This window comes from Acartia tonsa, chromosome 5 (assembly GCF_053477335.1).
Source record: "Acartia tonsa isolate MP-2025a chromosome 5, ASM5347733v1, whole genome shotgun sequence".
NCBI classification, from domain to species: Eukaryota; Metazoa; Arthropoda; class Copepoda; order Calanoida; family Acartiidae; genus Acartia; species Acartia tonsa.
The window spans coordinates 45,894,946-45,907,388 of NC_137264.1; the positions used below are offsets into that span (position 1 = coordinate 45,894,946).

Here is a 12,443-nt window from a genome sequence, read left to right on the forward strand (position 1 = left end):
GACATGCGGACTTTAAGTTAAAGATTCTAGAGTTGCTACGCTTCCTAAATCGTACGCGGCTGTTATCGGAATCATCATGCAAAGTTTGAAATCGATAGGACAATTCTTACATGCCAAAGTTAACAAAAAGAGCTATTCGTTGCGGACAGACGTACGAAGAGACCCAAATTATAAAAAAAAGCTTAGTTAAAAAAACTATTTCAGAATTTATAAAATGAACAATCCAAAAGATCCTGTAGACGATGTTGATGATCGCAAAGATCTTCTGGACGATGTTGATGAAATTATTGCAGTAGTTGCCCTTGATGATAACCATATGCAGGGTCTGTTAAACAAATTGTCACATTTAATAAAGTTATATGTAAAAGTAAAATTATATTTATCTGTATCTAAAACCATTTAATTTATACATTTGGTCACTTATCAGGGATCCAAAGGGATAAGACAATGGCCGATAAATTGATGTATATTTTCAAAAAATACACAAAATTACCCATTCTGTAGATTAAAACTAATGGTGGAAATGTTTAGACACCCAACTGAATAAATCAACCAATCAAAATTCGATAAAATCCTCAAAGTTGTCAAGCCAACAAATAAGAAAACGCTTTTATAAAACTTTGGAACTCTTATAATAAACAGCCAATTGTCCACTCTCTCCTTGGCTTTCCCTCAAAGTTCCTGGTCGATCACAGAACTCCCTCGCCCCCTTATTTTGAAATAGATAAAAATACATTGTCTTAATTTAGGCCAGGTCATATTGAGAAACCCCAGACCCGCATGGTTATGGCACCCCAAAAGGGTTACGTATACAAAAACTACCCCAAACCATATTTTTAATTCATTTACAAAATTTGGGAAAGGTTTCAGTGATCGATATGCACGTTGAGGGAAAGTACCCCCATTATTTAGAATCTTACAAGAATAAGACAATTTTTGTAACACCCTGTGAAGATATAGATGGCAGGAAAGTAGATTTTAACCTTGGACACCCTGTAACAACTAAAGAAGCAAGGTTTTACAAATTTTTTTTAAGGGAAGCTTTTCTATAATTAGGGTACGGCCGTTTGTCCGTTCGCACGTAACATTTAGCTCTTTTAGTTAATTAAGGCATGTTAGAATTGTCTTATCGATTTCAAACTTTGCATGATGATTCCTAAACATTTAGTTACGATTCAGAAAGCGTAGCAACTCTATGAGCGTTACTGGAAAGTCCGTAAGTCTATTTAAAACATTTTTTTATGTGATATAATTATCGTTTTCATATGAATAATCATTCTTGGGAAAACAAGTTACAATATTATAAGCGAGGCATCTCTATAATCAAGTTCTTAAAATGAAAGTGTGTCCTTTTACTGTATCCTGTATTTAAGCAATTTTGCAACAAAAGAGTACATTAATTTCGTTTAGACTTATTATTTACTGACACTTTTGTGCTATTGGTCGTTTGTCTTGCCTTCATATATTAGAGCTTCACTTTTATGGATGTTGTCATCCTTGTTTTTATCAACAGCGCGATTATCCCAAATGGAAGCTAAGAAATTAGCTAAACAAACATATTGGTTTGTATATTAGACAATTTAGATTATTTATCCTCGATGGGTAGTTTCAGGGAAGCTTTCTAAAAGACTTTGGGTGGTTTTAGGCTATTTTCCTGACATCCCCGAGACAAAATGGGCAAAGCAACTTGTATTGATAAATAATTATTTTTAGTTTGCGACAGACATCTTCTCCCGTTCCAATATTTACACTGGCAGGTAGATAGATAGATAGATAGATAGATAGATAGATAGATAGACACCAATTATATTTGCAGGGATTCCCATAGACATATGTCTACTTGAAATCAATCCAATATATCTTTGACGATGGAAATTTGAAACTCACGGGTCAATATTTCTCAAATATTCCCCCTATTTTCGAACTGTCCAAAGTCGTTTATAATAATTAGGGAAAGGGTTGAATTTGGACATGAAACATAAATATTAAAATCTTTTCTAAATTTTTACGATCCTGAAAGTTAATATTTACTGATATTTTCCAATAAATTTTTTCGTTCCGTCAAAATTTGGAAAAATAGCCAATATGGCTGTCTAGAAAGAACACGAAACCTCTACACCTAATATTTTCTCAGTGTTTTTTTTTACTTTTTATACAATTTTTTTTTAAAAATTAAATATTGATGAGTTTTTTATTTTTATAGAATGAATTATAAAAAAAATAATATTGGTTGATTGGTTTTTGCGATATCAGAACTCAGAACCATATCAGTTTTACTTTTAAACAATTCAATAAATATGAAAACTTTAAAAATTAAATATTGATGAGTTTTTTTTATTTTTTTTAGAATGAATTATAAAAAAATAATATTGGTTGATTGGTTTTTGCGATATCAGAACCATATCAGTTTTACTTGTAAACAATTCAATAAATATGAAAACTTAGATATAAAATTTGTATAATAGATAAGACTTTTAAATAATTTATTCTCCCCTTTCTTTATTCCAAAAATCTCGATTTTTCTTTCATTGTCATATCCTAGTATTTATTATGTGTATTTGTATTGTCGTGTGAGTATGTGAGAGGGTTGTAAAGGATAGATAAATTACCACCCCCCCCCCCTCTCCCTCACATAGCTGTTAAGACTTAAGATTTTTTGTTTCAGGCTTTCAGCGTATCTACTCTATAATAATCCACCTTCCAAAGTTCCAACACCCTACATTCTCCAACCCTCCACCCTGCTTACTGTCTTCTACATTTCAACTCAACCATATATCAAACTTGCTAATATCATAAAGTGAAAGAAAAGTTAAAAAATAAACCACCAATAACCATTAAATAATGTATTAATCATTCTAACTCAAGTAATATGTACTAATTTATTATTTAACCTAACATACTAACAAAACAATAATCATAACTTTTTTTACTTTAATGAAATAAATAATCTAAATAAATAAATAAACTATGTTGACTTAAATAAAATGAAAATAAATATTTTTATTTTATTTGGATTGGAGTTAGTTTTGTAAATTGTAACGTTTTGTCCTTGTTCTCTAAGGTCTCATATTTCCTGTATCATGAGTTGACCCTTAGCTTTATGCGGTCATAAATGTTCCCCCCCCCCCCAAAAAAAAACGCTGAATCGATAATAATTTCAGTCATATCGTTAGTTTCAAAAACTAATTTACGGCTTCAAAATATTAAAATTGGTGCCAAATATTGCTAAATTCCCTCAGTGAAAGTTAAATCCTATTTATATTTCCATCCAAAGTTGCAAGTCAAATATGAATATGAAAGGGGGGGGGGGGTTAAAATGTATATTGTCCTTGTTCACGTGACTAAGTTGACCCTTTTATCAATATACCTTGTATATTGGGGAATATTAACAAGGATTAAAACATCCATAAAAACTAGTACTGAAACTTTATGACAAACGGATACAGGAAGCAAATGCCTACATTACCAGAAATGAAAAAAGCTATCCGCTTTCTTACGGATTGACCAGCCCTAATTATAAAAAAGCTATTGTTCTGTAAGATTAAAACGATTTCTGAAACTGTATAACAAACGGATAATAACACTTAAATAGTTCAGAATAGTCGACAAATAGTCGACGGACAAACTGACCCTAATTATAGAAAATTATTGTTCTGTATGAAGATCTCATATTTCTCATGTGAGTTCAGTTAAGTTGACCCTTCCAGTTTCCCTTCCTTAATCAGGTGACATAAATTTTTCCTCCCCGCCCCCCCCCCCCCCAAAAAAAAAAAATATTGTACAGCGATTAAGCGAAGATATGTTAATTTTATTTACCATAAAAACGATTTCTATATAATTACTGACCCAACGGTTTGAAATAGATATTTATCGCATTGTGCCGTATATGTAATTTAGAAGCCATATTGGAATAGATATTTATCCTATCATATTATAGACAACTGACATTATTCTTTTATTTTAGTAATTATGGGAAAATTGAAACAAATTTAAAATGCACGGAAAAATGTCTATAAAAATTTAAAAAAACTTAATTATGAAATAGCTTCGCTCCAAAAAAAATAAAATACTGAAGGGAAACAAACTAATCTAAAATCTTAAATATATATGAACATAGCTTTGTAAGTATGTCTGTCCAGGCGATAAATTTAATTCAAAAAATAGATATTTATCAAATTATCACATCGTATTATAAGCGTATGACCGGAAATTAAAAACGATTTCTTTCAACTGAAGTCCAAAAAAACCGTATATAGTTATTCCGAATTTTACGATTTGTATTTAATAAAAGATAGACAGACAAAAAGAAAGAACTAAAATTATTAAAGTGATTATCTAAATTTGGTTACTATCATCATATCTTTGTATAATTGGTCAAAAAGCCTTCATAAAACTCCTAGGAAAGTACAGACGATATTTTTATTTACCATAAAAACGAGTACTTAAGTCAAGTTTTTATTTCTTTGTATGTAGATTTCTAGAATGATATCTATTTTTTTTAATAAAAAAATTAAATCGACTTATATCGACAAATTACGGCTTTGTGAAAAAAAAACTAAAGATATATTTTAAAAATTAAAATCCACGGAAAATGTCTATAATATGTTAAAAGTAAAAGTACTATAGAACCTATTTTTTGAAGCGAAGCTATTTCTGATTTATTTACATAAATAAAAACGAAAATGTCTATAATATGTTAAAAGTAAAACTATAGAAACTAACTTTTGAAGCGAAGCTATTTCTGATTTATTTACATAAATAAAAACGAAAATGTCTATAATATGTCTATAATACGATGCGATAAATATCTATTTTCTGAAGCAACATAAAAGATAGACAGACAAAAATCAAAATGTATTTCCGTGAGAAATTAAATCTTGTTGTTTATCTCCCTCCCCCACCCCTCCTTCTAACTAACCATTACCACCAGGCTAAACCAATCTAATGAAATTCTCCCCTCTTTTTATAAGGTTTTAAGTTAACACCTGCATTTATATTTCTTACAGATTTTTCTTTCTCATAAATTTAAATGATTTCTATTTCAAATATTATTTTTTCAAGATTATATTAAAATAGTATTAAACACAATTTTACGGATATAGGATGTATGTACAATTTGAATTATAATTTCTACTAAGAGTAAGAGTTATCAAATATAGTAAAGACTTCACTTATTTAATCCCGGCTTTAAGTGTATGACCGGAAAGTAAAAACGATTTCTTTCAACTGAAGTAAAGAAAAACCGTATATAGTAATAGTTATACTTACAAAATTAACTGTATTAACGTATTAACGTAAAACGATTATATATATAGTTATACTTAATAAATTTATATTTCATATCATAAAAATTCAAATCTTAAAACCACGTTAAAACCATCGTAACTCTCGTAACTTAGAAACCAACTCACACAACGTAACTCAACTAACCTGAAAAGGGGGCGGAGATTTATATAAATATCCCAGTTCCGGTCAAGTAAAGTTTAGTTTATTCTAATCTTTATTCCAGTCAGCATCAAATTCATTCAACAGTCTACTCTACGCCAGTAATTTTATTCATTCTTCATTTTATAAATTTATATTCATATTTATATTCATCAACATATTTATATTCATCAACATGCCTGTAACCAGGAGGCAAGCTCTTGCGGCGGCTAATCGTCAAGCAAGAGCAAACGCTGCCGCAAATATAGCGGGGAACCTGCATATCCTGGGCGACCACATAGTACATCATGGTGGTCAGCCAGCAGTTCCAGTTCCTCCAGCGGCAGCAGTTCCAGATCCTCCAGCGGGACCAGTTCCTCCACCGCCAGCGGGACCAGTTCCTCCACCGCCAGCGGGACCAGTTCCTCCACCGCCAGCGGCAGCAGTTCCAGGACCACGGGGACCGAGGGGTGATGTTGGTCCGCAAGGACCCCCTGGAGGTCCAGTTGGTCCAATGGGACCTAGGGGTCAAAGAGGCCTTCGTGGGGCAAGGGGGCAACCCGGAGCACCTGGACCACAAGGACCAGCGGGCGGACCTCCAGGCCCTCCAGGCCCTCCAGGACCTCCAGGACCGCGAGGTGTGGGGAATGTTGTTGAAAATAATATAACGATCAACAACAACAATTATTTTATTGTAATAAATGGACAGCATATCCCCATGCCTCAGCAGCAAAATAATACCATTTATATTGTACAGCAATTTAATTAATATGTATATACTGTAACTATATTAAGTAACTATATTGTAATTATTAATAACTTAATTAACATTAACTATATATATAACTATTTGTAATTGTATTGTAAATAGAAACTTAAATAACTATATTGAAATTAAATTGTAAATATTATAAAAATAACTTTTGCGTGATATTGTAAAAAATAAATGTGATAGAAACTCAAAATAGCTTTTTATATTCATTTTTGGTGGATAGTCTTTAGATTCAATTTTATTAGACACTTTCAAAACGATTCTGGTAATGATTTATTTAATTATAGAGTTGCATGTCAAAAAAATCAGTTAATAATACTTGTGTTTGGATTAGGAACTTCGGATATATTAATTATATCGCATTTATATCGATTCTGGTAAAAAAGAGAAATGATTTTTAAAAAACTTAATTATGAAATAGCTTCGCTTCAAAAAATAGCTATTTATCGCATCGTATTATAGAATTTTCTTATTGGTGGATAGAAATGAATATAAATAGATTCAGATTTCAATTTGAGATCCTTTGGTAGAGAGAGATTAACAGACATCCTATTAAACTTAATTATGAAATAGCTTCGCTTCAAAAATAGAGATTTATCGCATCGTATTATAGACAGCTTTCCGCTTTATTTAAATAAATCAGTTTTTATGTAAATAAATCAGAAATAGCTTCGCTTCAAAAAATAGTTGCTATAGTTTTAATTTTAACTTAATTATTAAAACCAGATTTTTTAGCCCCGAGGAGCCGTTTAACTATGAAAGAAATAGCTATCTGTCTTAAAGAACGAACGAATTAAAAAGTAAAAACTTTGTATATTTGTTTTACATAGAAAGAGTAGTTTTTATTGCAAATCAAATATATTTTTTTATCCGTGGACCGTGGGACATGAAATTTCGTTGTTTCTCTTACTTAAATAAATTAATAACCCCTCGCCTCCCCCCTCCCCCAAGCCATGAAAAAAAGAAATGAATATAAATAGATTCAGATTTCAATTTGAGATCCTTGGTAGAGAGAGATTAACAGACATCCTATTATTTTATTTTTTGGTTTTCAATGATAACTATGACATATATAGAGTAGACAGAACAGAAAAAGAGTAGTTTTTATTGCAAATCAAATATAATTTTTTTCATTTGTTTTTTATCCGTGGAGATTAACAGACATCCTATTATTTTATTCTTTGGTTTTCAATGATAACTATGATATATAGACAGAACAGAAATGTACAATCGTTTGATTATTAAAACCAGTTTTTTTAGCCCCGAGGAGCCGTTTAACTATGAAAGAAATAGCTATCTGTCTTAAAGAACGAACGAATTAAAAAGTAAAAACTTTGTATATTTGTTTTATTCAAAAAGAGTAGGTTTTATTGCAATTAGAGTCTTCCAACTAATTCACTTACAATTTTGCTTCATATCCGTGTCATGTTATTTAGTTGACCCTTTTTAAAAAAATTTCAATTTCCCTTCCTTGCGAAAGAATGTTTTTAAAACTTAAAACATATGAAATGATATTATCAGATATTATCATCAATCTATAATATAATTGGTCAAAAAGCCTTCATAAAGTGTTATAAAGAGAATATAGTATCACTGAAGATTCCTATATTCCAACTTTCAATATGTAACTTTGAAGCAATTTTGTTTGTTTTCTACATTACCGAATACTTTGTGAAATCAATTCGTCTCAAATGTAACTTTTCTTAAAAATAGGTTTCTAAAACTTGAAATATAATTTTTAACTTTTCTTACCAATGAATGATGAAAGTATAAATTTAAGAACAATTTGAAATATTTACCCTCTAACGGCTAATTTATTTACTATAATTTCATCGTATTAAATCCAAATTTAATCTTGTTTCTCCCCCCCCCCCCCCATCCCAATTATTACCATACCATTACCAGGTTGGTTACGATATTATATATTTGTTTTTTATCCGTGGACCGTGGGACATGAAAGATTAAGCATCAAATCCTCCCCCCCTCCTCAAAGGGGAAATTAGGAGAATTCTTACATGTCTACCTAATAAAACATACATAAGTAGCGAAGCTCTAAAATTATGAATAATAAATAGACCATTTGGAACAATGTATGGTTGTCTTTTGAAGCATTAAGCTAATAGAAAAACGTTAAAACTTAAACAATTGAATTTACAATTACATAATCCTAAATTTGCCTAAACTTAAAATTGTTTATTTCTTATCAGTTCAGCATAGAGAAAGATTGATTATATTATGTAGGGTCAAGCGGTAAACCTAGCACCCAATACTTTTTTACAGTATAATTTGATAAGTTATTTTATGTTAGTTAATATTTAATAGCGGATGAGGAAACAAATACTATGTATTATCATAATATTTCCATATTGTTTTCACTTGGAAATTTTCTTTATTATTTGGCGTATATTATCACTTTGCCTTTGTATATTTTTCAAATAATACAATAAGACCCAATAAGTACCCTAAAAATTCATCTCACAAAAATTTCATTTCATACTTTTTTCTAGGAACAAATTGGATTTGTTGTTTTTTTTTCTGTCAGTCGATTAGAACATGGAGAAAAATGTCATTTTGATTATTATTATTGTCAACTGTCCTATCCCCTCCTAATATTTATGTTTTTCCCCCTTTTTTTTTGGGGGGGGGGGGAGCTAAACAGATATCCTATTACCTCCTAATATTTATTACATACAACACCAACCCCAATTTTAGGGGGTTACATGGAGAAAATGTTAAAAATTTTGAGATTTTTACAAATTACACCTCTAAATATATAAAGATAGAATATAGATTATTATTATTGTCCACTGTCCTATCCCCTCCTAATATTTATGTTTTTCCCCCTTTTTTTGGGGGGGGGGGGAGCGCGCATTACCACTCCGCCCATATTCATAATGAGCGGTGAAAATGGACAAAAAAATTGTAAAATACATGATAAAACATTTATAACAATCTTTTTCTATATATAACAATATAGTGTATTTCCGTAAAAAGACTCGGACGGAGGGACGTATGGACATACCTTAATTATAGAGTAACAAGGATTCTTATAATTTCATTTTCACTATGTTTATATATATGAGGGGGGGGGGGGGGTCACGATTAATTTTTAACTTGGGGAGTGGGTAAGATTATAATTTATTATACTAGTGTAGTCTCACCCCTCCCCTATTTAAGAAATGTTGTCTACCCCTACCTCGCCCCCCCTAGTTTGAAGGTTGACCGTTACGATACAAATATTGACCCCTCCCCTCCCCCCCCCCCAAGAAATAACAATTCAAAACATATGGAAAATAGGAATTAGCGAAGCTTTTCTATAATTTGTGTTGGTTATAGACGTCAGTTAGTATTACTATTTTATATAATTTATAGACAGAATACTTACTTATAATTATACTTATGCATTTATGTTAATGTTCCCCCCCCCCCAAGAAATAACAAAACAAAACATATGGAAAATTCAAAATACTAGGAATTAGCGAAGCTTTTCTATAATTTGTGTTGGTTATAGACGTCAGTATGTTAGTATTTATATAATTTATAGACAGAATACTTACTTATAATTTTGATTATACTTATGCATTTATGTTAATGTTTTGCTTTAATGGATATTGTCATCCTTGTTAAAAATATTTCACACATCCCATTCCCAACACTTCATATTTGAAGATATCTAGAATATTATAAATCTTAATAATTTCTTGGAAACCAACAACAAAGAAAAATAGTAAAAATGGTGGTAAAAATCTAAATTTGTAGGGGGTAATGATTTCCTTGAAATTTCATTTGCTTACGGACCTTTGAAGTGACAACATTTGAACATATACTACAGTACTACAAATTCATATCATCTACATTCTACATTCTCTAGTATTTATTTTGTTGCATTGTTTTACTTTTGCTATCGTTATGGCGGAACAAGGACAGAGAGTCAGAGTTGACCGCAGGCGCAACGTGATGATGGATGACTTGGTTCCTTACTTCCCCCGTACTCTTACCTGCACAGATCCAGAACCGGCTTTATACCCCGACCTGATGCCTGAATGGTTCGCCCATTATCAGGTCCTACACAGATATTTTAAAGATATATGTAACCTGCTTTTCAGGTCAGGGTTTCAGAGTGTTCGTAATATGGAGGCGCTCAGGCTATTTAGTGAAGGAATTGGTATATACCAATTCCTTCACCAAGCCCTTCCATCTTCTCAGCGGACACGCGAAGAAAATGAACTTGTTCTGCAGCAACTTGAAGCCAAATGCAACGGTTACCGTGACGACGTTATCCAGTCGTTAGATGTCTATGACCGTGCCATTAATTTAGATGGCACAGTAGATCTATCATCAGATGAAGACGAATATCCCGATATCTCCGGCGATGTCAATCCATCTTCCGATGATGAAGATATTGACGCCATCCTGGAAGTTCTGGAACACGAAGGTGGCGCGAGCGCGAACTCTACCCGTGATGACTCTGATGAGTCTGTGATCATTATCGATTGATTTTGCGTTGAGTTGAGATCGTATTCCTGTGAATATTTAGATTCCACATAAATAACTTGACATATATATGCTATAATAATAAAACTATGAAAAATAATTTTCTTATTTTTATTTAATTTAATTTGTAATTGCGATGCTGCTCTATAATTTGAATTTCTTAATGTCTGTTACTAAGACTTGCGAATGCGATGAGACTTGGTTAATAATTGTATGAATCTATCCTATAATATAAAGAAGTAAGCTCTGTTTGTCTGTAGCTAAGGATCTCGCTAACCACTGAACCTATATGGTTCTCCTTTACAGTACAGCTTCGTATAGGTCCTTAGATGGTTTTAGGCTAGAGAGACGTTTGATATAGTTATTTGATATAGTTAAAGTTTAGTTAGGTCGTTAATTAATATATGTTTACGAAATACTTATGTTTCTACCGTGATTATTTGTGTACTTATTTTAACTTTGAAGACATAAATTTAAAATTATCAATAGCTATAGTATTTCTTGCATCGTTAAACGGCACGTCAGGGCTAAAAAAACTGGTTTTAATCTTATGAAATTAACTTAAAGACTTGGTTAATAATTGTATGAATCTATCCTATAATATAAACTTATAAAGAAGTAAGCTCTGTTTGTCTGTAGCTAAGGATCTCGCTAACCACTGAACCTATATGGTTCTCCTTTACAGTACAGCTTCGTATAGGTCCTTAGATGGTTTTAGGCTATTTTTCTGCCCTTTCATATCCCTTCGAATATAGAGCCTCTAAATGCTAGGGGCGCAGCCGTTTGTATCCAAGGAAGAGAGACGTTTGATATAGTTATTTGATATACTTAGGTAGGTTAGGTAAGCGTTCCAGGTATTTAAAATTATCAATAGCTATTTCTTGCATCGTTAACGAATAAAAGCTAACTATCTCGGATGAAAAATCAACATGTTTAAAATGGACGTACGGACATTCTGGTAATGATTATAGAGTTGCTACGCTTTCTAAATCGGACGGACCGACCATAAGAATGAATAAAAAAGTGTATTATTTCGAGTTTCTTATCACATTTATTTTTACAATATCACGAATATGAATATGAAATGAATGAAATACAAAATGAAAATGAAACAATGAAATTGAAAAAAAAATTAAATGAAAATGAAAAAATTAAAACTAAAGAAAAGGGGTAGTTTCACGAAATGCATTTGAACTTAATTTAGTGAACCGCATATTTTATCCTGGTTAAATGGGTAAACTACATTTATATGGCATATATTTGAAATGAATTCAATTTTCTACCACGTAGTTTTTAAAATATCAAGACCTGAAAATTGTCTTTTTTGTGATATATGCAATTTAAAAAGACGATTTTCAAGTCTTGACATTTTAAAAACTATGTGGTAGAAAATTGAAATTTTTTCAAATATATGCCATATAAATGTAGTTTAACCATTTAACCAGGATAAAATATGCGGTTCACTAAATTAAGTTTAAATGCATTTCGTGAAACTACCCCTTTAAAAAATCTGCAAATTTACGAAAATTAATTAACAATAAAATCAATAATAATATATATTACAAAATTAACAATAATCAATTTGAATTCTATTATGAAATAATATTACAAAATTATAAATATTAATTTAAATAGAATTCAAATTGATTATTGTTAATATTGACTGTGGCGTGCGCACCTATTGTCAAATTGAAAATAGCCGGTACGACACGGTCACGACGAGGTTCTTGCTGTGGGGGGGGCTGTTGGGGGG

General features: G+C 31.3%; 1 protein-coding gene across 2 annotated transcripts in view; it reads left to right on the forward strand.

Moving 5' to 3' along the window:
- The first annotated feature begins 201 nt into the window (after positions 1-201).
- LOC145319645 (uncharacterized) overlaps positions 202-12,443 on the forward strand; it is a 57,354-nt gene continuing 45,112 nt past the window's right edge. The window contains exons 1-3 of one of the 2 annotated variants that reach the window (XM_080161915.1): positions 202-323; positions 955-1,015; positions 1,714-1,757. In XM_080161915.1, coding sequence (XP_080018041.1) covers positions 215-323; positions 955-1,015; positions 1,714-1,757 — 214 coding nt within the window. In that variant the 5' untranslated portion in view covers positions 202-214. The remainder of the gene's footprint in view (positions 324-954; positions 1,016-1,713; positions 1,758-12,443) is intronic. The other variant, XM_080161916.1, reaches the window with a different exon arrangement.